The 27,082-nt window shown below is 45.7% G+C and overlaps 1 protein-coding gene across 4 annotated transcripts in view; it reads right to left on the minus strand.

Annotated features, from left to right (window-relative positions):
* The window catches only part of ISA3 (isoamylase 3), a 242,360-nt gene extending 215,519 nt beyond the window's left edge, over positions 1-26,841 (minus strand). Inside the window, exons 1-5 of one of the 4 annotated variants that reach the window (XM_086801733.1) lie at positions 26,622-26,841; positions 23,609-23,684; positions 23,411-23,488; positions 23,119-23,249; positions 6,435-6,528 (exon numbers count right to left, since the gene is read on the minus strand). In XM_086801733.1, the coding sequence (XP_086657859.1) occupies positions 6,435-6,528; positions 23,119-23,249; positions 23,411-23,488; positions 23,609-23,684; positions 26,622-26,746 (504 nt within the window). In that variant the 5' untranslated portion in view covers positions 26,747-26,841. The remainder of the gene's footprint in view (positions 1-6,434; positions 6,529-23,118; positions 23,250-23,410; positions 23,489-23,608; positions 23,685-26,621) is intronic. The other 3 variants (XM_086801731.1, XM_086801732.1, XM_086801730.1) reach the window with 3 other exon arrangements.
* Between the last annotated feature and the right edge of the window lie 241 nt (positions 26,842-27,082).

A 27,082-nucleotide genomic window follows, 5' to 3' on the forward strand; every position in this document is an offset into this window, starting at 1 on the left:
CTCCCCGAGTGTGGCTAGGTGTGTTTACCAAGCATGATATTCTTGTGGCAATTCACGGAGCAGATTAGGGCAGTGATATGCTCACTTTTTCTGTTGGATCCCATGGTATAGATTAGAGAGATCCGAGCTCCCCTTGGAGGATTTCAGTGCTACACCCTATAGAGGGTGAGGGTGATTGGATTTCAGGCACAGGAGTGGCACAAAGATCCGCCTCCGGCCAAGGTGGCCAGGGAGAGATTCCAGCGGATATGGATATGGGAGTACCAACCTCTCACGCGCCTACAATGGGACCTGGGCGAGTGGACTTGGCATGACCCCGCTGATCGGGAGGAGACTCTGGATGCCCCCATCTTTGCATGTACAGCGCGGGTAGGTTGCACGATTCAGATGCCAGAGATAGACGGCACCCTGATAGCAGGAACACATTGGCAGTCACATGGCCTCTCACAGCGTTTCCAGATTTTTGGAAGAGGCTTTGGGACAATTTTTGGCCTAGAAAGATCACCCTCTTTCTTTGAGGGATGGCACATAGGGCTTGGCGGTCGGCACTTGGCTGGTTGTTAGAGCTTGGCCAGCAGCTTGCCCAAGATGCGACCACCCTCAAGAGTCTCAGTGACATTGTCTTTGTGATTGCCCGAAGGCTCAGCAGGTTTGGCGGCGGGTACTCTGCATCTTCATTATGGACAGGGCCTCAACCCAGGGCACTGTCCCTTGGGCCACAAAGGCTCGGGTGGTCAGGGTTTACGAGGCTGGTGGAGGGATAGCTCTTCAGGTCTCTCACCGCCGCATTTCGGTAGTACAAGTCACTGCCCCACCTATAAACCACTGGCGACCAAGCTCATGCCAAAGATGGGAGATTTGCAACAACATTCCAACCTGGCAAATATGGAGGATCCCCCCCCCCCCCTTGAGCCCTTAGGCACGAAAATGGCTCATTACAAGAGCCATTTTCTACACCTCTCACTAGATGATTTTATCACCCACCCAGAGTACATGGATGTACACCTATCACATGGGATACGTTGTGCCATTGGACAAATCCAGACCTCATCACACCAGCTGCGGATTGAGACAGGGCGATATGTGCATCAGATCTCGGATGACCGCATTTGTCAGCTATGGTACCAAGAGGCAGAGACAGAGGAGCACTACATTTTCCGATGTACAGTCTATTATGAGATCCGAGGGAGATATCACTGCCTCTTCCGAGAGGGTTTTGGGCCGTTACGCAGGGTCATGGAGTATGAGGATCATAGATGCCTGGGATTGTTCCTACTTGAGCTCAAGAGACACAGAGAGGCCCTCTTGGCAGCCAGGAGACCAAGCCATGATGTACCTAAACAGAGGATCCTAACAGATTTCTTCCGCACCGGCACCGGCACCGGCACCGGCACTAGCAACCCAGCCCACACCTCTCCTGATACCTCCTCCATTGGGCCATCAGGGCACCGGCCACGCTCCAAGGGAGTCACCACTGATAGAGCAGTCATCTTATGTTGTGCTCGTCAACCACGCCCACCAAGATCCCCACCACGGCATCCTCACCATCGCCAGATCAAAGCCATTATTGCTCGGCATTGGAGGCGCCTACCTTGCTTCTACGACCTCTCCATTCTAGACAGCCCCATAGCGGAGATATTTGATCTGAGGAGAGGGCAGCACTTCAACTGATCAGCATACATGGATCTACTTGATATAAATTTTCCAGTATTTTCTACTCAGTATCATCTGGGAGTCTTACTTACAGTTCTTATAACTGTAAGACAATCAGTTTATTGTACTTTTTAGTTTCATTTAGTTGTTCTCTTTGATGAGACACCAACTTCAGATGTACTCTCAGTTTTGGTCTCATAGGCCATTATGGCCTCTTAGAGACGTTAATATATCATTTCATTTCAATGCAACGAAGCCATTAAGGGCACCCAGACTCCGCCAGCAGAGTCTATTAGGAGCATTTGGCTCGATATCATACATATCCTCCGCGGTCAGTGGGGGAAGTTGCAGGGTTGATCCGACCGCATGCGGAAGTGGCGGGAAGCTTTCCTGAGGCTTTGGCGGCCTGGCCCGTTTCTCACTTATAGAGGTGGTGAATGAGATAGCCTTCTCCTCATAGAGTGGCCAGCCAAAGGAGAAGCTTCTCTTTCCCCTCCTTTGATTACTTGATCCCCACCCTGTATATGAGGCAAGTTTGTATCTAGCCCTTTGTGGTTGTTTTTAGCCCTTCGTGGCCGTTTTTTCAATAACTAATAGAAGGATCTTTTTCCAGAAAAAAAAAAGATCTCTACTGATCACCTGACTTGGGTAGCTAGCAAAGGGGAGATCTTGTGATCATGATTTGGTATTTTGGTTGCTTGTTCCAAGGCAACACAGGTTGCTTTCCTTGTTATTGGCATGTGCTAGAGGACTTTCCTCATACATGGATACATGTACCACATTTGTGGGCATGGTGCAAAGCTCTATGAATGATCCGGGAAAGTTGGTGTGGCTTGCTACGGATATGAGGGTTGATTCAGTTAACTCATGATTGTATAGGCATGTACGCAAGGGTATTTTTTGCCTGACAAGTGGCACATCAGCTCTTCTCCCTCGAAGATCCCCTCCCCCTTCCGGTAGGAGGTTCCCAGTGGTGTGTTTTTGGGTTTCTTTTGCTACTGTCCAGCCTGCATCTTCAGAGGGGGCTACTAGTCCCTAGTTGGATCCTGTGGACAGGTGCTTGAGAGAGCACGTGGACTGCTTAGCTATAGAGGTTGTTTGAGACATAGCTTCTTTGAGGCAGACATGGATCCCCCCTGCACGAACAAGGAGGACAAGCTCAGTGGTTCAAACTATGATCACTGGAAGCTACAGATGAAGGTCTGGTTCACACACAAGGGACTCTAGGAGATTGTTCAGGGCCACGAACGAAAGCCCGAACGCCCTACCAGCTCTAGGAAGTGGACTCAGGACCAGGAGGATGCCTTTCTCACAGAACTTTCAGCTTGGGAGAATCAAGACTCAAAAGCTCACTCTGCACTTGTACGAGCCATCTCACCAAAGGGCTCCCCCGCCGTGCAAACATTGGATTGTGATGCTTCTGTTTGGAGAAAGCTGACAGATCTATATGCACGGGACTCTACAATGCGGTCTGTCAACCTATTGGGTCAGCTCTTTTCCCTGGAGTTTACAGCAGGGACTTCTATGCAGTCGTTTTGTGATGAAGGTTAAGGTAATTCATGACCAATTAGTGGCAATGGGTACTGCCCTGACCTCTTCTCAGTTAGCTGCTCTCCTCCACATCAGGCTTCCTGCATATTATGACATGGTTTCCCGAGCTTTGCGGGTTCAGATCACAACACGTTCCCTCGAGTTTGATGATCTGTGTACTCTTCTCTTGGAAGAGGAATCCATCCTAGTTTCACAAGGGAAATTGAAAGTTTCATCGTCTATTGGACCTGATCAGGCACTCACGACGGTGCAGAAGAAAGTTCGGAGTCGCTGTTACAAATGTGGGAAGAAAGGCCACCTGTCAAAGGATCGTCAGTCAAAGGACAAAGAAAAGCCAAGGACAAGGGCAAGTCTTCAAAGAAGGGCAAAGACAAGTCACAGGACACTGACACAGACTCGTCTAGTGATAACCCCAGCTCTCCCAAGGCCTTACAGACTGGAGAGAACATGACTGGTGTCTTGCTCTGATCCTAAGGGCATCCCCCTGCGTGCTGTCTTCCAGAAACGGCTTGTGGGCAGGAGAGGGGGCTTTCAAAAGCTCTCTTATATTAAATCTGGAGCATGGGACCCGTATATCGGAGTTCCAAGTATAAAGACAGGCAAGTTCACTTGATGGTCCACATGTGTTCTAGGATCAACCAAGTTTCCTTCATGGTTCAGATGAGTTCCAAAACTATTGGTCAGCAGAGACTATGGACAAGATGTGTTCCATGTTCATTTGTTTGAGGTTATTAGATGTGATGTGTTTACAGTTCTACTTTGAGTTTGGAGCCAAGCAGATTTTCTTTTGCTCTTTATAGTGGCATTATGTTTTCTGAAGACAACAAGCTGACATGTGCATTTTCCGAGGTGTACTCGGTACTGGCCATGCTGAGGTGTCCATGGTCGCACCTTCGTCATCAGTTTTCTTCGGACTTTTTTGCACACTTCAAGATGCAGAGGGGGCGTTAAAATATTGCATCTTCTTAATGCTGTCGTGGAGGTCTTGTCGGCCTGTTTTCTACAGCCAACTTGCTTCATGCACAAGTATATAAGAGCTGCTCTCTTTTATTCATTCAATCATCCTACATTGCCCTATTTGCTGGCTCTTGTACTCTGTAACCTCAAGCTAATAAAGCTCTTGTTCTTGCTTGCAATCTTTCTCTCTCATGTTTATTTGCTTCCGCTTGTGCACATTCTTTCAGATAGGTAGTAGGATCCTAATGTAGGAGATAGACGGCACCCCGGCAGCAGCAGACCATTGGGCATCCCAGGGTATTTCACCCCGCTTCCTATGACATTTTTGGAAGCGGCTGTGGAACAGTTTTCGACGAAGGAAGATCACACTCTTCCTCTATCAATTAGCCTACAGCTGCCTTGTTGGCACTTGGTTGGCTATCGGTAGTAGGCTGGCACATTGTGTGCAATGCAACTGCCCCCTCGAGTTGCAGAACGCCAAAGCGCAACAGGTATGGGAGAGGATTCTTCGCCTGTGCATGACCAGGAGATCCTCACCGAGTATAATCACATGGGAAGCTCTTGCCTGGGTGACACTGACAGATCCTGACCCCTCCACTATGAGGAGGCAGTAGGAGGGCAGGCTCTCTAACTTTCACATTATTGCAAGATTGACACAGTTTCCACTCCCAACCTGCCGTTTGAGGCCCGGACGACATGTCAAAGATGGAAGATCATCTACAGCATTCCTCCATAGCATAAATGGTGGGCCAGTTGCTTGCATATGCAGGTGGCGAGTGAATTTTTTACACACATGGTTCTTGGGACCCTTTCCTTTTGATAGGGAGGCGAGATCATTTGGCACTACAGGCCACCTGTTTTCCCGCCCCCCAACTCCACCCCACCCACCCCCTTGGCATTTTATGAGGCAGTTCCCTCCAAAAGCACCTAGCCAAGGAGGGACTATCCTCCCCCAGATTTTCTACACCTCATTTGAGGGTTCTGAGGTTGAACTTGTAGCCTATGGTTGTTGTTTGTAACTAATAGAAGGATCTTTTCTTTGGAAAAAGAATAGCCTGGTTATTACTATATGAGTGAGTTTGGGCTCACTTATGATCATTATGGGGTATCCGCTAGAGAGGTCTACCAAGGCACGCAAGACCTTAGTAATTGGAGGGAGGCAAGCAATCTCGTAGTATGGGATGCGAAGCACGCTGTCGGGATTACTCATGGCAATCCAACCTAAGGCTCAAGGGTGGTCCTGGAAGGGAGCCTATTGCTAGGAGGAGAGTCGCTAGTAGCCATAATTTATTGCAGTCACATCGATCTCGGATTTGATGTGTGCTATCATAATCCTATTAGGGTTTCCAGGTATGTGATCCTAACACCATGGCCCCACGTCTACAGGCCAATTAGGGAGCATGTTGCCATCAGATGTTACAGACCGGCGGATGTTCAAGACCCCGCAGGTAGCCATGATCATACAGAGGTTCTGGAATGCATCATAGCCCAGCCTGCTTGTTGAAGAATGGGAGTTGGTGAGGCTAAACAGGCTAGTATGCCCTTACAAGGCTGATCAGCATGCATCCTGCCATGTTGCATCCAACCAGTCATTACTATTTCTTTGCTTTTTTTAGCCTAAGTGCGTTTTTGAGCCCAAAACAGGTAACCTTCCTTCCCAGCCTTAGTCATATATGTGGGCCCTCTGTCGTGATTATTTTCTGGCTCACAAATGGAACAAAAACAGTTTGCATCTCGTGTGAATTTGGCTGGCTCTTCTTTGCAATCTCAGCTGGTCCCTCTTTCTTTTGCTCATTTTATTTCCTTCACCACTATCTCATAGGCCAATGTAACCTATTTCGCCCTTCTGCATTCCCACTCACTTTGATAGCTGATTTGCCCCTTAATTAAATAGATCTCACAATATGGCCCAATTTCCCTAACACCAGTATGTCGCATGCAATCTGAATAATAGGGAATGATGCTTGTTGGTCTGATCTTTTAAAATGCTATGCTTTCAGGTGGCCCCACCCAAAGCATCTAAACCTCCATAAGACGAGCCCTTCACTCTTAATGTTAAACCATTCTGATCTCTGCAATGACCTTCCCTTCCTTTTCCTTGACCAGCAACCTCTTTAATTGATTTCTAGGTTTCAAAAAAAATCTTATGACTGTATGGACAGTGCGTAAACATGCAGGATGTTGATACTCCATCGAAGAGCATGATTGAATACAGCATAACCAAGTCAAATCAACATCCCATGCCTTTAGATAATCCACAAAACTACACATACCTCAAGACATACATGCCACACGTTTCCTGTCTTATTGTTTGATGGATTCAGCACAATCTCAATCATTGATTCTGATGTGTCTGGGCCTAGAGACCTGGATACAAGAAAATTCTTTTTACATGAAAGGCTACAAGATGTATCGCCAGAAAGATCGATGTTCAAGACCACAAGATTTCTGAAAAATGCACATCCAAAGAAAAAATAATTCATGTTATGATTCAATCCATGGACCCATGTCTCCGTGATGATTCATCACTTTGAAGGATATTCTTCTGCAGCAAGGGGAAGAGCTTTCCGGGCTTAGAAAGGAACCCGACTCTCTGAAAGAACAGAGAAAGAAAGTTGAAGACAGACCAGAAAAGAGAGAGAAAGAAAGAAAGAAAGAAGTTATATTAAATGTTTTGAAAGAACCCAATGGGTCTATGAGACCAAAAGTGATACAATAGTGTCCATGTAATCTCATCATGGTACAAAAGAAAACAAAGACTAGAGCTATGACCTGGAAATGTCAAATTCGAGCCATATGATAGAGCTTGCCCATGTAAAAGAGGAAAATGCTGATCTTAAGGCTGAATTCGAAACCATCAAGGAACAGGGCATACAGCAGCAGCTCCAGCAGGTTAAAATATGTCCTCTCAAAAAACATACAGAAAAAAAGCTGAAATCAAGGTGGAAAATGAAGTTTTACAGCAAGACTTCCAAGCCATCAAGAAAAAGGTGGACGAAAACTCCAAATTGGTGGAAGTGGTCAAGAAACAAAGAACCTCATAGTCAAGACGAGGTAGACAAGCAATCCTGTGCCCCGTGCTCTACATGTCACAATAGTAGGTCTCCCCGTCTAATTTACCTTGGAAGGATGGGGTGAAATTGTGTACACTAATGGGGGTGTACGAAACCCATTCATAGATGTATGGAGAGCAAGAAAGGATATGACTAAGGAGACGCTCCTCCTCCTTAAGTTCAGGGATGCCTCTTCACAGCAGGCCTTCATGAATAAGAGTAACACTGAGAGGCACCAAGATTTATGTTGGAGATGACCTTAACCCTTTGCAAGTAGAGCAAAGGAAGAAAGGGGCCATTTTATATGGCCCCTATGAGCTAGTTGGCCAGCCCAAAAAACAGCCGACAGGAGCAAAAAGCTCACGACCTGCTCATGTCTCCAGTCGGCCAACAAAGACTCAGTCGGCCAGCACACAGATGGAGACGTGCACCAGCAGGGGCAGTTGGCCAACATCCAGGACACCCAGACCACCAGTCAGCTAGTGTCTGCATCAGCCAGGAGCCACAGAACAACCTCCCACACCTGGTAAAAATAGGAAAAAAATAGGGAAAAATATGGAGTGGGAAAAAATGAGAAAACACCTAAATTGGGTGGGTACACCCACAACAAAGGCCCTGGTGTCAATATACAGACAAGAGATGACTGCTAACAACCTCTGCACTAGTGCCACCAGAGAGCTGACGCCACTGGGCAGCTATGCGGGAAGTCCAACTAGCTGGGCGTTGCGGTAGTGCACTGTCCACTAGTGCCACACAAAATGGTGGCAAAAATGGGTGGCAGGGGGCACTGTGTGGGCGGAAGGTGGCGGCGACAAGCTATGAGACAGCAATTTGGCTCAACGACGAGTGCTTTGCAGGCTGGTAAAGACTCTGATACCAACTGTTGGCCCCTGGTGGGATGAGCAAGAGCACAACTAAGAGGAGAGAGCAACTAAAGTTGATGACTAGCAAGATAGTCAGCACATTAACAGAGGATTAACAAGGGGATTACACATGAGTTGTGGGAAGCATATTTGTATTATAATATTTGTTCCTTTTTATAGAAGAGGCCCTCTTTACAAGGTGCGTGCATATGCTGCCACCACACATGCCACATGTCAAGGCATGATGCCAAATGTCCCTAAGAGGTGCCACCTTTACAAATCATCGCTTACATAAGATCCTTCTAAGGGACTGTTTCCAAGACCCACACATAAATGAACCTACACACTAGTGGCTGTTCACACACACTAGAACTGCTTTATTTAAGCCCTACTTCACACACAAGTGCTAGTTTACACAACCACCTAGCACCATTTTTATTTACTAACCCATTACACATTTTCACTACCATGAATGTGAATATTCTCAACAAAATTGTAACAGCACCAAAGCCATGTACAGCTATTTGGGACAGGCAAGCAACAAGAACGTATGCCCTAAGATGGGCACCACGTAGTAGCACACGTAACAGTCGGGCAGCATGTACAGCTATTTGGGACAGGCAAGCAACAAGCACGTACGCCCTAAGCTGGGAGTCGGGCAGCATGTACAGCTATTTGGGACAGGTGAAGCATCGCACCTATCTCCATATGTACATGTGCCACGTGGTAGTCGGCAATTGGGCAGCAAGTCAGGTCAGCGAGAAGATATGAGGTCATGGAGCAGTCCTAAAACAAACTGACAGCAAATAGAGATGGTGGACCATCACCTCGGATGCATATATATATATGTGCCTGGATATTTGTCATTTTCCATCTGCATTCCTCTTCGTGAACCTACAAGAATGTTTCTCTGCAGTACAGCTTGGTTAAGGGGATCTTTGGCAGTCTATGGGATGAGACTAATGTCTTCATTTTCAGTCATCTTTTGTACTGAAGTTTCAGTTGTAACACTTCCTTCTTGTACATAATATAGACAGTAGTTTAGGGCTCTTGCATAGTCACAGGAAACGGCCGTTTCAGTCCCTAGAAACGCGTTTCTCCGTTTCAGGACTCCATCCATTTCCATGGCATTTTTTCGTTTCCCAAGTGATATTGTCACAAGAAATGGCCATTTCCACCCCTAAAAAATCGTTTCCCCATTTCCATTCCTTGAACGTTTCTCGTTTTTAGTGACTATGGGCTCTTGTGATACTGTTGCACTCTTTTCTATCTCTGGAAACCCTAGCACATAGGCAAAAGTGTTCTACAATTCGTATCAGAGCCTAGTTTTTTCTTTTCTGGCACCCATATGCATTGATTGCTTGGCTAGGATAGAACCCCTAGGTTCCATGAGGGCATAAGTTCGGGTTGGCAAAAAGTCACTATTTGGGTTATTTTTGGTGTATTGGTGCCCTTGGGTATTAGAGCCTAGTAAACCTGCAAAGTTTTTTCTTTTCTGGCACATGTGCATGTTGACTGCTTGGATAGGGTAGAGCTCCTAGGTTCCAAGAGTGCACAAGGTCTGGTTTGGGAAAAGTCATTATCTAGTGTATTGGCGCGCCTCCTATCCCACCCACCCTTCCCAAATGCAAATGGCTCCAACCCTCAACATCTCTCTTGTTGGTCACTAGTTCTAGCTTTTCATCATGGATTCAGCTGCACGTATGGAAGTGCTTTCCCATATGGAGGCAAGTATGGAGGCCATGGCTACCCGTCTCGTGAGAGAGGTCACGGTGCAGGAGAGTTCCAGGTTTGGGACCCAGCAAGACCAGAGGGCTGTTCTTAACAGCGCACAGATTTCTTGGAGACTATATCGACAACAGATGATGTTTTCCCTTTGGTGTATCATTGGATGTATTACTTGAACCACAAAGAGATGGTGATCTAGACATACAAGTGCCAAGAAGTATTGATGGTACAAATTTGGTGTAGCTCTTCTAAGGAGTATTAGTTTTGGTTATGTTGTCTTCCTTTAGGGTGCAATGAAGTTGGTGCAAGCACGTATTGTGATCCATCTCAGCCGATGCATTACTGGCTGCAGTGTGGACAGTGGAGTTTTGACAGGCCATTCTCTGGAGTGTTCTTCCCATAGGCTATTGAAGGATACTCTGCGGCTTGCAATGTTTTTTCATGGATGGTTGGACAAATGGAAAGTGCTAGATCAAGCGAGAGTTGGTCATTGTAGGTTTCTTTGCAAGTGTTGGTGCTCACGTTGCGAGGACGGAATGTGAGCATTCGCACTGGATGCAAAATACTCTCACCCTATTCAGGATCTTGGGTATCTTGGATGAGCTTTGTTTGGATCTTTTCCTTCTATGGACACCGTACAACTGCAATGTAAGTGGAAGAGAATGTGACACACCTCACCTTAGGAAATACATGGGCAGCACATAGCATTCGAGCAACACATCCAACTATAGGTGTCTAGGACAGGTGAGCAGCACACAGTGGTAGACAATAAGTCGGCCAAAAGATATGCTGTAACTATTTGGCCCTCCTACCTCTATTTCACATGATGAAACCCATGCCCGGACACCAGACAGGTGGAAGAAGACATGGGGACAGGGTCCATAAGGTTTGATTACGAGAAAGCACTGTCATGTGCATGAAAGATGCCATGGACATTCTCAGAAGCTGGTCCAGAAGAGGCAGCCAGATAAAGAGTATGAACCAGATAGAGCTAGGACTTGGAGCACAAGTAACAGTGTTGGACTGGAGAATGGACTTGGATCCCTGTCGGCTGTACCAGAAACAGAACAGGAGCTGTCGAACTGAGACCAGAAAGGGCTGTCGGCTGAACTAGAAAAAGGGCAACTACAGGCGCATCATATGTATGATTTTATGTCCAGTCAGCTGGCCGACAGCAGTCGGCCAGCTTTCCATTAAGGTTAAGAGACTATAAATAGCAAAGTGTGCTCATAGTTTTATTCATTCACCCCTTTAGGGAGTGGATCCTTAGGGTCCCAGTTAGGGACAGTTTTTGGTGATGTTCACCTTTTCCAAGAGGGCAGCCAAGGGCTGTAGATTAGGAGTACCTTTTTGTACTATATGAATATACTGAATTTCCAACATATCTCTCTCTCTCTCTACTCTCTCTTCATGTCTGCGTTTTGCATCAGATTGTTTCCAGTGGTGTTTAGGGCTGAAAGAAGACCCCCAGAGCTTCCGCGTGTTACATTGGTATCAGAGCATCAGGCTCAGCAAGGCTAAACGCTGATTCAGTCCCATATGATGGTGTACAAGTCCAAGGTACATGAAAGTACACGGATACGAAGCCCAAGGCAAGGAACACAAGATCGGGAAGAGCAGGAGGTTTGTTGGTGGTGTTCCACAAAGCCAGAGGGGATGGCAATCCTGTGAGCCAGATAGGTTCTCTAGCAACGGTCCCAAGGGAGGATTATCCTCCAAGGGGTGATGTGAGAGTGCCAGACTCATTTCTCAGGAATGAAGACCAAGACAGTGTTCAGAGTCAAGGCAGGAATGGATTGTGGACTAGATGGAACAGATGCATAGATCTTAACCTGAGACAGAGTGGTTTTGGAGACCAGGCCGGGTTTTCAGTGATGAAAAGGGTTGCCAGGGATGGATGGATGACAGAGGAACTTCGGGAAAAGATTGGGATGATGACAGTCATCCAAAAACAGGTTGGAATCCCGTCATCAAGTTTAGCAGAGGGGGATGTCATGTGCATGAAAGATGCCATGGACATTCTCAGGTGCTGGTCCAGAAGAGGCAGCCAAATAAAGAGTATGAACCAGATAGAGCTAGGACTTGGAGCACAAGTAACAGTGTTGGACTGGAGAATGGACTTGGATCCCTGTTGGCAGTACCAGAAACAGAACAGGAGCTATCGACTGAGACCAGAAAGGGCTGTCGGTTGAATCAGAAAAAGGGCAACTACAGGTGCATCATATGTATGATTTTATGTCCAGTCAGCTGGCCGACAGCAATCGGCCAGCTCTCCATTAAGGCTAAGATACTATAAATAGCAAAGTGTGCTCATAGTTTTATTCATTCACCCCTTTAGGGAGTGGATCCTTAGGGTCCCAGTTAGGGACAGTTTTTGGTGATGTTCACCTTTTCCAAGAGGGCAGCCAAGGGCTGTAGATTAGGAGTACCTTTTTGTACAATATGAATATACTGAATTTCCAGCATCTCTCTCTCTCTCTCTACTCTCTCTTCATGTCTGCGTTTTGCATCAGATTGTTTCCAGTGGTGTTTAGGGCTGAAAGAAGACCCCCAGAGCTTCCGCGCGTTACAAGCACCATTCTTGGTCAAAAAGCAAGAAAAAGCGAGGACGTCTTCATTCTCAATCATTTTTTGTACTCAAGTTTCAGTCATAACACTTTCTTCTTGTACATATTACATACAATACGTATTTTACGACTCTTTTGTGTGTTGTATGTGTGATTGCGTTGCACTCTTTTCTATCTCTGAAAACCCTAGCACATAGGCACAAGTGTTCTACAATGTTACTCCCCCACCCCCCCAACACCCAAATCTGCCTATGCAAAAAGCTCCATGGCAATCCCCGTACCTAGGTGTCTTTGTTCGCTGACATCATAGAGTTTTGCAATCTTGGGTGATTTCAACGCACGAACACAGAACCTGCAAGTCCAGCTCTTTGATTTTGAGGACTGCATGAGCTCCATCTCCAAAGGACACCAGATACAGAGGATATCACATGGCATGGCCATGTCACTTTGTTTGGTTGATCTCTTCACGAACTTGGTGCTACATAAGAGCTTATAGTACATAAAGTATCTGCACTCCATTGGGCACCAGGGTGCTTTTCATGTTCCATTTGTAATGCAGATAACTTGCATCTGATAGCCCTCTCATGGTCAATGACCTCCTGTTTCCTAAGTAAGGCCATCCTGTGGTAAAATTCACTGACACATTGCAATGCAGATGCCACACTCTCTAGGCCATCAGAAAAGTCGCGAGACCTCCACAAATCTATCACTTGTCACACGAGAGCTATGCATCTGAGTAGAAATGCTCAAGAATATGCACACGAGAAGTAGAGCCATGGTATCCTAGATCTCTAATACATAAAACCATTGGGCAATGATCAGATTTGGAAGTGCTAGATGCCATGAATGTATGTCCTCCCTTGTCAAGAACCCAATCATCAGCATAGAAGCGATCTAAGCGTGCATAGATGCAACCTACATCAAGAAAAGAGGAGAGAGGATGGCCTCCTGTGAATATCATCTTCAAGCCAACAATCTCTTCCAATTACACAAAGAATAAACCTCTCCCACAAGGCCTCTCAATTGGGTGCACCATACCCACTTGTCATCCTCTTTTATGTGCTGGTTGCTCTACCATATTATAGTCACCCCCAATGATCTAGTGATCAGCATGAGGAAGCAAATTAGTGAGGGCTTCAAAAAGGAAATCCTGTGGTAAAACACACTGACACATTGCAGTGCAGATGCCACACTCTCTGGGCCATCAAAAAAGTCGTGAGACCTCCATATATCTATCACCTGCATGCCACGCTCTCTGGGCCATCAGAAAAGTCATGAGACCTTCATATATCTATCACCTGCATGAGATCTATGCATCTGAGTAGAAATGCTCAAGAATATGCACACGAGAAGTAGAGCCGTGGTATCCTAGATCTCTAATATTTAAAACCATTGGGCAATGATCAGATTTGGCAGTGCTAGATGCCATGAATGTATGTCCTCCCTTGTCAAGAACCCAATCATGAACATAGAAGCGGTCTAAGCATGCATAGATGCAACCTACATCCCTCCTCCTATTAGACCAAGAAAAGAGCAGAGAGGATGGCATACTATGAATATCATCAACAAGCCAACAATCTCTTCCATGTACACAAAGAATAAACATCTCCCACAAGTCAAGGCCCTCTCAAGTGGGTGCTCCATACCCACTTGTCCTCCTCTTTTATGTGTTGGTTTCTCTACCATATTAAAGTCACCCCCAATGGTCTAGTGATCAGCATGAGGAAGCAAATCAGTGAGGGCTTTCCAAAAGGAAATCCTCTCTCCTTAGAACATATGCAGGATACTTTGAGGATACTTTCAGACACAGTGATATTGCTATGTATATGGAGACCCATCAGTGCACAAACAGGAGGCTTCCTGACATGCGGGGTTATAGATGGGAATCAGTGTTCCGCCCTCAACCACGCACAGTGGGAGGCACCAGAGGATATGGAGGAGTGGCAATACTTTTTAGGGAGGAGCTTCGTGACAAAATACATGTGGTACATAGAGATGCAAATGCAAGGTACTTGTGGGTCCGAATATGCAGAGGGGGGCTCCGCGAGCTATATGTGGCGGCATGCTACTTTCCCCCAACCCAGGCCCCACTCCAGGTTTGCACCATTAGGAGAGTCGCCCTATACACCACTATACGATGATATCATGAGGTTTGCCAGCATGGAAGACATATTACTATTGAGAGACTTTAATGCACGTACAGGCACAGAGCAGACAGAGCTGTATGATACTCAAGAGGCTATGTACCGGGAGATCACGACAGAGGATGTAGGGTTGCAGAGATCAGCACAGGATGAGGGAAGGATTACAGATTATGGTAGGCATTTTCTCACACTCGGAAGTGCACATGGGTTGGTCATATACAATGGCCTATCGAGATGGCAAGGATTAGATGCTCTCACAACTGGAACTCTCAAGGGGGAGTGAGCATAGTGGACTACTTGATGGGATCTCCTTCATTGATACCTGATGTGCTGGATTTCACGATTTCCAATCGGCCCATTGGCATAGCAGCCGATCATGCATACCTAAGTTTCACACTAGTAGGTAGATCCCCAAGAGATGACTCATCTACCTAGGTACCCGAGATATCAGTTTACACGTGAGACACTTCGGGTTTACCGAGATGATGTGTCTGACGGCTTGTTTGCTCTAGACCCACATAGCCCTTTGGAAGAGATTACGAGAGGATTGGCAGGTGTACTACATGCATCTGCCTCATATGTGTTTCCCTGCACTATGATCCCCCCCCCTCCCCCCCTACCCCCCCCCCGCGGCGCAGCACTGCCCCATAGAACAGTTGGTATGATGATGAGTGTCATGAGACACGAGCACAACTCCAGCGTGAGATTGCCATTGGGACTCACATGCATAGACTGGCCAGGATGATCTTTCGGCGCCTTGTGCGGAGGAAGAAACGAGCCTACCTGGCTAAGTTGGAGGAGGAGATCTACCAACTCTTCCTGGGGAAGGACAGCAAGAGAACATGGAAGATGTTTCGGGAGAGACAGCCTGGCACTCCGATTACTGCACCTGAGGCATGGCATGCTTATGCTAGAGAGCTATATGATGCACCAGGACAGCCCCCCACCCCCCCTCCACTGGGAGCTAGACCGGCTAGCAGCACCTTTTTTACCATGCGGATGGTGCTAGATGCGATAGACAGGTTACAGAATGGAAAGGCAAAGGATCATGATGGGCTAGTTGGAGAGCACTTCTCATATGCGCGCGACACTTTGGCTCTGCTCATCGTACATGTGTTTAATCGTGCCATTTGTGAGGGTTTCCCGGCAAGCTAGACAGAGCATATCATTGTACCACTCTTTAAGAGTGGGAACCCCATGGTACCAAGCAACTACAGGATGATCATGATTGGTCATTACTTGGCCAAACTATATGGCTCTATATTGGAGTCGGAACTGAGCCGCTGGGCAGAGGCATGGTCATCGAGCACACGGACAGGCCAGCTTCAGGAGACGATTTACTACCTTGGATCACATATACTGACACTTCGGGTACTTATTGAAGAGGGCAAGGCACAAAAGAGAAGGTTGTGGACTTCCGCAAAGCCTTCGATACCGTACCACGTGCCAAACATATGCGCAGATTGCATAACATTGAGGTACCTTAGGATATGCAGTGGGGGATATATGCTTTGTATGAATCTGTGAGACAGGCAGAGTCCGAGCTCCGGGGGACTATCTGATATGGTGACCAACACGATAGGGGTGAAGCAGGGATGCCCATTATCGCCCACCCTCTTTGGACTATACATTGATGTGGTCTCCGATTATGTAGACAGATTGGGAGGCCCACGGGCATGCCTGGAAGGGGTGTTGATACCCATCTTGTTATATGCTGCTAATATTGTTCTAATCTCAAACTCTCCGGAGGGATTACAGAGACATCTGGATGCATTACAGGCATTCTATGTGGATAGAGATCTCACAGTGAACCTTGGGAAAACCAAGGTTATGGTATTTAACACCACATAGGCATGGGTGACGAGATCAGAGCCTCAGTTCACTTTCCGTGGGGAGCCGGTTGTGTACATCAAGTCATATGTCTACTTGGGAGTTACTTTCACAGGACCGTGTTTCGCCTTGAAGGAGGTAGCAGCAGCTAGATTAGCTGGAGGGCATGCAGCCTTGGGGGCACTTGAGAGACAGTGCGCACACATACAATTTCAGGAGCCACGTGGCTATTTGATACGCTTGTCACACCGACCCTCCTGTACGGAACTCCAATTTGGGGGACCAACATACATCACAGATCTCAGAGAGGGACGGATGAGGGATGGAGGCAAATGGAGAGACCACTAATTATGATAATTGCCCGCATGATTCCGAGCAAATCATCGGTACCACACATGAAATTGTTCGGGCTGAGTTGGGTGCCGCACCAGTAGTGACCGAGGCCCTAGGCAGTTACCTTTTTACAACGGCTATGGGAGGTCCCTCAGCAGAGGTACTCCCGATTGGTATTGACCTCATCCATTCAGTTGTGGCAGAGGACGGAGATACTCATTGCTGGTATGCTCAGATGAGATCATGGTTTGACTTACATGGTTTGCCGATAGAGGCACTACCACCCTTTCAGTACAGCCTAGATTGTCCATTTTTGGATCTCACCCGCTCAAAGAAAAACCGCATGATCAAGATGGATATCATCAGAGTGGACACAGAGAGGACATGGACTAGTCCCCTTGAGCCCTTAGGCACGAAAATGGCTCATTACAAGAGCCATTTTCTACACCTCTCACCAGATAATTTTATCACCTGCCCAGCGTACATGGATGTACACCTATCACATGGGATACGTTGTTCCATTGGACAGATCCGGACCTCATCACACCAGCTGTGCAGATTGAGACAGGGCGATATGTGCATCAGATCTTGGATGACCGCATTTATCAGCTATACTACCAAGAGGCATAGACAAAGGAGCACTACATTTGCCGATGTACAGTCTATTATGAGATTCGAGGGAGATATCACTGCCTCTTCCAAGAGGGTTTTGGGCCGTTACGCAGGGTCATGGAGTTTGAGGATCAGAGATGCCGGGGATTGTTCCTACTTGAGCTCAGGAGACACAGAGAGACCCTCTTGGCAGACAGGAGACCGAGCCATGATGTACCTAGATAGAGGATCCTGTCAGATTTCTTCAGCACCAACACCAGCAACCCAGCCCACACACCTCCTAATACCTCCTCCATTGGGCCATCAAGCCGGCCACGCTCCCAGGGAGTCACCACCGCTGATAGAGCAGTCATCTTATGTCGTGCTCGTCGGCAGCCACGCTCCCAGGGAGTCACCACTAATAGAGCAGTCATCTTATGTCGTGCTCGTCAGCCACGCCCACCAGGATCCCGACCTCGGCATCCTCACCATCGCCAGATCAAAGCCATTATTGCTCGGCATCGGAGGCACCTACCTCACTTCTACAACCTCTCCATTCTAGACAGCCCCATGGCGGAGATATTTGATCTAAGAAGAGGGCAGCACTTCAACTGATCAGCATACATGGATCTTCTTGATATACATTTTCCAGTATTTTCTACTCAGTATCATCTAGGAGCCTTACTTACAGTTCTTATAACTATAAGACAATCAGTTTATTGTACTTTTTAGTTTCATTTAGTTGTTCTCTTTGATGAGACACCAACTTCAGATGTACTCTCAGTTTTGGGCTCATAGGCCATTATGGCCTCTTAGAGACGTTAATATATCATTTCATTTCTCTCTATATCTTTCTCTCTTGGACACATGGTTGCGTCTGTCACTGCACGCCCCACTGGGCTTACAGTGATATCAGGGCAGGATTTCTCTTGAAGAAACTTTCTTGGGTTGACAGAGCCATGTCAAGAGAAGAGGGAAACCAAGGGCCTATTAAAGGGAACAACTATGAGGCCAATACAGGACTTCAGGATGGAAACCACGGTCATCAGAAGAGTATCATGACTTTCAGCAGTTCAGATAGTTTCTCAAAGATGAAGAATTCCTAGCTTGGAGAGCCAAGAAGGAAAAGGACCAAATAAGGGCTCAAATGTTTGAAGATTTCATCAAGGATCGAGCCATCGAAGCCGAAGGACTTGAAGCTGCTAAAGCTTATCTTCGCGCCAAAGGAGTCACCATTGCAGAACGATCTAGAGCTACCCATTCTATTTCTTATGGAGGAGACAGGGAAGCTACTCCTAGGCCTGCTCTCTCACATGAAGATTCCTCGAGACAAGTAAGGGAAAGGAAGGCAAAGACGCCAAAGAGATCTCAAGATCATCAGATTGACATCATGCCAAGAAGTTTGACGAGTGATTTGCAGTGGTTTTTAGCCCATTGCATATTTCGACAAATAAAGCCATGGAATCTTTGTGGACCAAAGCTGAAACAAAACCCTTTTGAAGCATTGAGACTTTATGCTGGCAAAGGACCGGTGTTGGTTATTCTAGACCTTTTTGTGGTTGAACATGATGAGATTGCATTGGAGCAGTCTTGAACCAAGCAGCCATGTTGCGGCTGATGAAAGTCAAAGACAACAAGGAAGCGGATGCATTATCTCGGAGACCCTTGAGCCATGCAGTTCCTATGGGTTACCATATGGATTTCACTTTGATGAAGGATCTTTATGCTACCAAAGAGGATTTCAAAGATGTTTTGGAACAGATTGTAGAATACAGATTTGGTGACTTTTTATGTCATCAAGAAGGGTTTTCTTATAATACAAACCCAGGTGTTGGTATGGATTAACCTTTGGATTACCAAAGTCAAGAAATGGAAATGATGGTATATGGACCTTTTCAAGATGCCAAGAAGATCAACCATGTATATCATCGGTTGGACCTTTTCAGATCGGAGGATATATAATGCTTTCCATGACAGTTTATTGAAACCATGTACACATAACCCCCAGAGGAACTCATTTTGAAGGATCCACCAAGGGTGGAAGAGTTAGAACAGATTGAGTTTCATTTTGTGAGAAAAAGAGAAAAGACCGTGGTCAAAAATTTCCTCTTGGAATTCGAGAATTATTTGCTACTGGATGCCAAATGGATTCCAGAGAAGTACTTCAAGGACTATTTAGATATATTTCCAGCTTATGAGGAAGTGGTTGGTCTAGATGTATTTGAAGTACATATATAGACGTCTGCGATCAAGAGAGATTCAAGAGGGAGGGATCATACCTCTAGCCCTCTTCACTATATATATATTGGATTGGAATTGGTCATTATTTTGCTTATAATGGTTATTTGGACATGCTCTAGTTTGGGTAGCAACGATGCCCGATAGTCTAAGGAGCAAGATTTGTATATGGGAGGCAACGATGCCAGGATGACCCATTAGACAGCAATGATGCCCAAACAAGATTTATATATGGGAGGCAATGATGCCAGATATATTGGACTTTACAGTCAGGCGGTCATTGCGACCAGATGGCCCAGATGACTGTATTGGATTTCGCAATTGGGCGGTCATTGCGACCAGATGGCCCAGATGATTGTATTAGATTTCACAGTCAGGCGATCATTGAGACCAGATGGCCCAGATCACTGTATTGGATTTGGCAGTCGGGCGGCCATTGCGACCAAATGGCCCAGATGACTGTATTGGATCTCATAGTTGGGTGGTCAATGCGACCAGATGGCCCAGATGACTATTGATGAACTCTCAAGCGGTCCTAGTGACCAAATGGCCTTGAGGATAGTCTGAGGGGTCCTAGTGGCCAGATGGCTCAGCATGGTTTCAATGAAACCAGACAGGACAATCCATGAACAAGAGGATCATTACTTGTGCATTACATACTCATGTATGTTTGAATTTCTTTTGACTTTGTGTGTTGTTTTTGATGTATAGACAATGCTTGGATTTATGGCATGTGATAGTCCACTGGGCTCCAGACTACCTGGCCAGTACCTGGAATACCCAGTAGACGTGAATAATGCATACTTGTTTGTTGACTAGCCTGTGTCTAGTTTTTCCAGGACGTAAGTATGCATTTATTATATCTAACACAGATGCACAAGCTCACCAGATGGGACTAGTACCTTGATACATATGAATATATTTGATATACCTTGAAACATATGGATGTACTAGGAACATATGGATATACCAAGGACATATGGATGTGCTTGGAACACTTGTAGTCCACAGTTGAGGACAACTGCGATATAAGAGAAAGTGAATGTAACTTATTGGCCCTCCTAGTTCTATTTCACATGATGAAACCCATGCCTGAACACCAAACAAGTGGAAGAAGACATGGGAACAAGGTCCATAAGGTTTGATTACGAAAAAGCACCATTCTTGATCAAAAAGTCAAACAAGGTTGACCATGAGCCAAGGGCACCATTGGAAAGAGGAGACTGAGCTGGATCAAAAAGCTAAAAGCTGCTTTTTCAAAAAGCAACTCTAGGGCCAAAAAGCAAGGCCTTGAAGCTAGAAAAGCAAAACAAGAACTTTTGACTAAAGTTAAGTAATATTTTACTATTAAAAAGACCAAAAGCAAAACAAGAACTTTTGACTGAAGTTAAGTAATATTTTACTATTAAAAAGACCAAAAGCAAAGTAAAAGGTAAAAGAATCACTTTTTGGCAAAAAGCAAGGCTTTCCCAAGTAGAAAAAGGCTTGAACCTCTCTTGTAGCATCATGAAGGAGATGGTGGAGTGTGTGTGGGCATCATTAACATGAAGCTTTACAAAAAAAAAAAGTGTGTGGGCATCATTATGATCATGGAGAGCTTCTTCTTCGCCATCAACACCTTCTCCAACTTGCTTTCAGTCAGCCCTAGACTTGTATGGGCATATGCATGGGCATAACAGACGCGTATACGGAGCTGTGTGGACATGTACGGACAGAAATTTCAGAAACCCTAAAACTGCTCGAAAAACCTAAACATTGCTTTTTGGATGTTTTAATCACCCGAAAACCATTAAAATAGATTTCATATCAATTTTCTTGCCAGAAAGAGCTTTTCCGAGGTTTTCATCATCAACAAGGCTATAGGAGTTGTGGAGATATTCATGGGATGAGCGAGTGGATTTAGAGCTTGAACATGGACTTGGATTTGGATCCAGACTTGGATTTGGACTTGGATCTGGACTTGGACTTGGACTTGATCTGGACTATGTTTTGGATTTGATTTGGACTTGGAACTTGGACTTGGATTCATTGGATTTGGTTTTGTAGGTCATTTCCGTGGTGTGCTCGGCATCAGATACCTCGTGCATCAACATCAACTTCGACTTGGATATCCTACATCGGCATATCTGTTTGTTTTGTATTCATTGATTGTATTGATCCTGGCCAGTGTGCCTAATACCTATGGATTGATTCTGAATAAATTCTTGAAAGGGGGCGGGGCATGTTTGACGCTCAATGTGGTGTACTATGCAAGATCCCTATTCCCTTCTCTCTCTCCCCTCCCTCTCTATATCTTTATCTCTTGGGCACATGGTTGAGTCTGTCACTACACGCCCCGCTAGGCTTACAGATGGGTCGGGAACAAGAACAAAAACTCGAGGCACCCTATCAGAAGTGGCAGTAACCACTATGCGGAAGCAGACGAAGGTAATCACAGATGGACAAGTACTTCCAGGACCTAACCAAATGCAGCTGCAATGGAGGCCAACAGCTTCCAATAAACTTGTGGCAGAGCGGGAAATCTAAGAAAAATCAGAGTAAGGCTTTGATCCAAGGCATAGGATCGAAGTCCAACCGGTACACAAAGAAGAATAATTTCCACAGACCAAGGGGAAATGGGCTGCCAGCAAGTGCCTGAGATGTGGCTTCCAAGGGGTTGAAGTCAACCTGGAAGAACCCTCGTCCAAGTAGACGTGCATCAAGTGCACAGCCAGGGGCTGCCGGAAGCCAATCTCTAGCTTACAAACAGGAGGGGTGAGAGCCATAGACTCTCCCAATGAGAGTTGTCTTCATTTCATTGTCGAGTCATTTTGGAGGATGAGGAGCTGGACTTAGGAAAAATTGATAGTTCTTCAGGGCTGTGGGAGTGGACAAGGATTGGCTTGGGCAGAACCCATAATGCCAATCACGGGATGGGCAGCTGACTTGAACACCATAAGACTTCTCCATATGCTAACACAATCAAAGAAGTGGGAGGGACAGGAGGAAGGGCTGGAAGGCGGAGGTACAAAGGTAAGAAGATATGAGGAGGGCAGGTGAAGGAGGGGCAGGGCGAGGTGAATAGCGGGCAGGACAAGTGCTTAGAGGGGAGGGGGGCGAGGTGAATGGCGGGCAGGAGGAGAAGTGTGCAGCAATGAAGGGGATGGTAGGAGTTCTAGAAGCACTCTCCTTTGTCTACCCTAGTGTGCAAAGGAAGTTAGTACTCTCCCAATAATGTGAGGGGCCCAAACGCCCACAAATTAGGTGTACACAAGGGAGTTGCAAGAACTCCCTTTCTCCATCCATGCACTAAATTCCAAGGTGTAATGTAAACCAAGAATCTCCCAAAACACGCAGGTCCTTTGCCATCTGTGGGTTCTCTTCAATAAAGCCACATAAACTTTTTTGTCATGCTAGGAAATCTGCTCGGGACAGCTTATTCAGTTAAGTTTGAAAATATTACACATAAACAATCTCTTTACTTTTGTCTGCGCATGTACTTGCTGTGTAAATACCAGTATGAGGCTGTCCTCAATAAACCTTACAATCTCCTTAGCTTAATCTATTCCAATTGTCAAAACTTATCGGCACTACTTGCCCAAAGAAAAAGCAGCCTGGCAAGAACGCTTACAAACAAAGAGTAACACCGGTTGCATGTTCTGAAAATAGTGCAAAATTTACACTTCTTCCAAGAACAGAAGGACCAAGCGGGGAAGGTTGACCAGAAGAGACAATGAAAGGGCAATTCTTTGACTCGAAATTCTGAAAAAAAAAAACAGAAAAAGGAAACAAGTCAAGGGTTTCATACATTAACAACCATATTATAGACTCTGAATACTTACAGACCATCACCAAAGTGGCACATAGAATGTATACTGCTCACAGAAAGTTAATTATGATTGAGCAAGTCACTATAATGATACCTGCTTAGACTCTTCCCTTTCAATCTCACTTGCCATTGAAGAACCTTGATGTGTTTCTAGCTGGGTCATACTCAAAACCTGCCATGGATTGCCTTCAAACACTGCTCTCTAAAAAAAAAACTCTTGATAACATCATAATGAAGAAAATCATCAGACTAAACCAGCTTGACAACCAACAAGGTAGCAAAAAAAGGATACCTTTTGCAAGCTTCCATGGGATGGCCCATGCCAGGCATGCTGACAAGAAAACTTCCTTTGAAACATTTTCTGCAAACTGTTTGGAATTATCATTATTTCTATATAAAAAAGCTCCAAAGAAAAAAGTTATGCAAGCACATACATAGCAAGACCACCATCGTACATGTAAAGTAAAGCCAATAAGAGATGCATACCAGCAGAAAAGTAAAGCCAATAAGAGATGCATACCAGCAGAAAACAAAAACAATCACAAATTCTTCTCTTACGCAAGACTTGACAGTATTTTTTCTTTTGTTGCTATGCTATACATTTCAGTGTCAGGGTTTAAACTCATGTCTCTTCTCTGCAGCATAGTGTGAGGCTTGAGATTGTTAAGATTCAATGCATCACATAATCCGAAGTTCTAGTCAGCCCTATTGAACAGGAATACTCCTGATCACTGGTAAGGGAAAGAGTAGGTTCCTTCTGTCTCTCTGCATAGATATGAATCCATGCTTGTTGTTTAAGGCTACAGACAGGAAAAGAAGAGGATGGACTTCAACAATACTTTTTAACATGTGGCAAAGTCCTGCAGGGCTTTTGACACCATCCCATGGGCCAGAGTACGGGCCCCAAGAGGTGACTCAGATGTCATGCACAGCGCTATCGAAGTGAAACAGGGCTGCCCCTTGTCTCCTACTCTCTTTGGGCTATACATTGATGAGATATCTGACTACATCGATAGACAGGGAGGACCAGGAGCACAGTTGGCAGGAGTCTTGATACCTATCTTATTGTATGCAGATGAAATTGTCCTTATCCCTCATTACCAGAGGCACTGCTGAGGCATTTGTATGCATTACCGGCTTTTTGCGAGGATCGGGACCTCACGGTGAACCTTGGGAAGACCAAGATTATGATCTTAAATACATCCCCACAATGGTAAGGCAGATCCGCACCTCAGTTTACATATAGTGGGCAGCCAGTGGAGTATGTGGCCTCTTATGTATATCTTGGGATCACTTTTGCCGGGCCTCAGTTCTCTATGCGGAAGGCAGCCGAAACCAGATTGATGCAAGGGTATGCAGCTCGGGCTCACTTCAGAGGCATTGCTCACAGATATAGTTTCAAGAGCCAAGGGGACGAAGCTCTGGCTGTTTACACATTACTCACACCTGCATTATTGTATGGAGCTCCCATTTGGGGTCCCACTTTATACCACAAGAGGAGAAGGAGAAGGGAGTCAGCTGTGGCAAGTACATAAGAGGTATATGATGGGTGGAAGCCGATGGAGAGGCCACTAGTGATGATGATCTCGCACATGATCAGGAGTAAGCCTTCAGTGCCACAAGAGATTGTGCGAGCGGAGATGGGGGCTGCCCCTATCATGACAGAGGCTCTTTTCCAGATAATGACATACTAGCACCGATTATGGGACCTCCCGCTAGATAGATACCCCCAGCTTGCGCTAGAGTCCTCAAGACAGCTGGCACTTGATGGAGACACGCAGTGTTGGTACGCACAGGTGAGCACTTGGTTTGGTATTATGCATGGATGCACATGGGGGCACTCCCACCGTTTCGGTACAGCATAGAGGCCCCTTCCTTTTGCTCTCAGCCGCACAGAATTGAACAAGGTGATCAGGAAGGACATTGTGAGATTGGATACTCAGAGGACTTGGCATCCACCCCTCCAACCCCTAGGAATGAAGATGGCTTTCTACAAAGACCATCTTCTTCACATGATGGACGGCTACATCATACGCCTGCACTACATGGATACACATCTCTCATTTAGGGTGTGGTATGCAATTGGACAGATCCGCACCTCATCCCACCAGTTGAGAGTGGAGACAGCCAGCTATGGGCTAAGAGCAACTGCACCAGAGGATAGGACATGCCAGCTTTGCCATACAGAGGCTCATTATATATGTAAATGCTAGTATTCTGTGAGATCAAGGGGAGGTTCCACTGCCTCTTCCGAGAGGGATTTGGACCACTCTCTAGGATCATGGATTTTCCAAACCAAAGATGCCTGGGGCTCTTTCTTCTGGAGCTCCGCAGATACAGGGAATCCCTATTGTGGCCCAGATCAGCTGCACCCGTGCAAGGACCAGCACAGAGAGCTCTCACTGACTTCTTCTAGACTAGAGCCCCGAGAGCAGATCCATCCACTGCCCCCAACCTCCATGTTGATGCAGGTATCCAGACCAACGATGCACTTCAGATGCACGCTCATGCGACAAGTGGCTAGAAGCACATATGGCATCAGATGATGGAGCCTACACTTAGTGGTCATTGCTGTGCGCACAAATCTGAACCACCCCTCCATACACATCAGACCAGTATGAGGACAGATACAGAGCCAGTAATAAGTCGAGCTTACTGAGCGGGCCAGAGGATGACAAACAGATTTCTGACATACTCAAGAGGCATCAGGGTGCTAGTTGGGACCCTAGCCAACCATACGCAGAGATCCAGTCTCTCATCCTGCACTGAGACCACTTCCTTCCCATCATCAAACCACCTCACATTAGTGAGATTCACGGAGTGGCTTTGGCACTGCTTCTGGACAATAATGTATTGTTCTCCAGTTGTTTCATTTACATTATGGGTGTATAAGATACCTCCAGGTCCTCCATGTACTCAGATTTTGATATCATAGGCCTTTTCTCAAGCAGTCACATTTTGAAAGGAAACAGATCACATTCATTTTTCCACTCTGGTGGAACAAATCAAAAAATCCACATTTATTTAGCCGATTTTTTGTTTGAAAAAAAATAAACACTCAGATTGGTGGAACCAAGACTGTAATTGAAAAGAAAATATAACCAATATTCAACATTGAAAAGGGAAAAAGAAAGAAAATAATAACAATGTGACTAATTTGAAGGTTTCACACCAAGAACTAATTAACAGAGAATTAAATGAAACTCGCCAATTAACTTGAAAAAACTGATTCTCAGAGGGATCGGACTGCAATTAGCAGAAAGTTGAAGAGGGATTATTGGAATGCATCATTTCGTGTGACGTACCTGCTGTTGGATTCGCCTCTTCGAAAGCAACCATGTTTTGGAAAGCAAAAAGCTTTGTGGGCTGCATAAGCTAATGAAAGGCGTGTGTGAGAAGGAGGAGGGGTATGGCTTGCGTGTGGATACATGGACCTCTAAATTGTTGTGCTCCATTGCTGCTGAAACAGTTTTAAGCTCTTTGAAGTTCTCCATGCTCGTGACACGTGTACAACAAATTTATTTCATTTCATTCATACTTTCTTTTTATATTTTCTAGTTACACGTATATCTAGATATTTATAAAGTACTGTACACCAAAATCTTTATTTCATTAATTAAGTGTTTTGATTCAAAAATGTTTATTCGTTAATTGGTATTCTTTATCTTTATGCAAATGTATGTGTGTGTGTGTGTGTGTGTGTGTGTGTGTTTATATGGTGCATGATATTCACATCCTTAGGGTGCCTGATACTTGTATACTCACA

The sequence above is a fragment of the Cibotium barometz genome, chromosome 8 (assembly GCF_041138505.1).
Source record: "Cibotium barometz isolate CiBa-2024 chromosome 8, ASM4113850v1, whole genome shotgun sequence".
Lineage (NCBI taxonomy): Eukaryota > Viridiplantae > Streptophyta > Polypodiopsida > Cyatheales > Cibotiaceae > Cibotium > Cibotium barometz.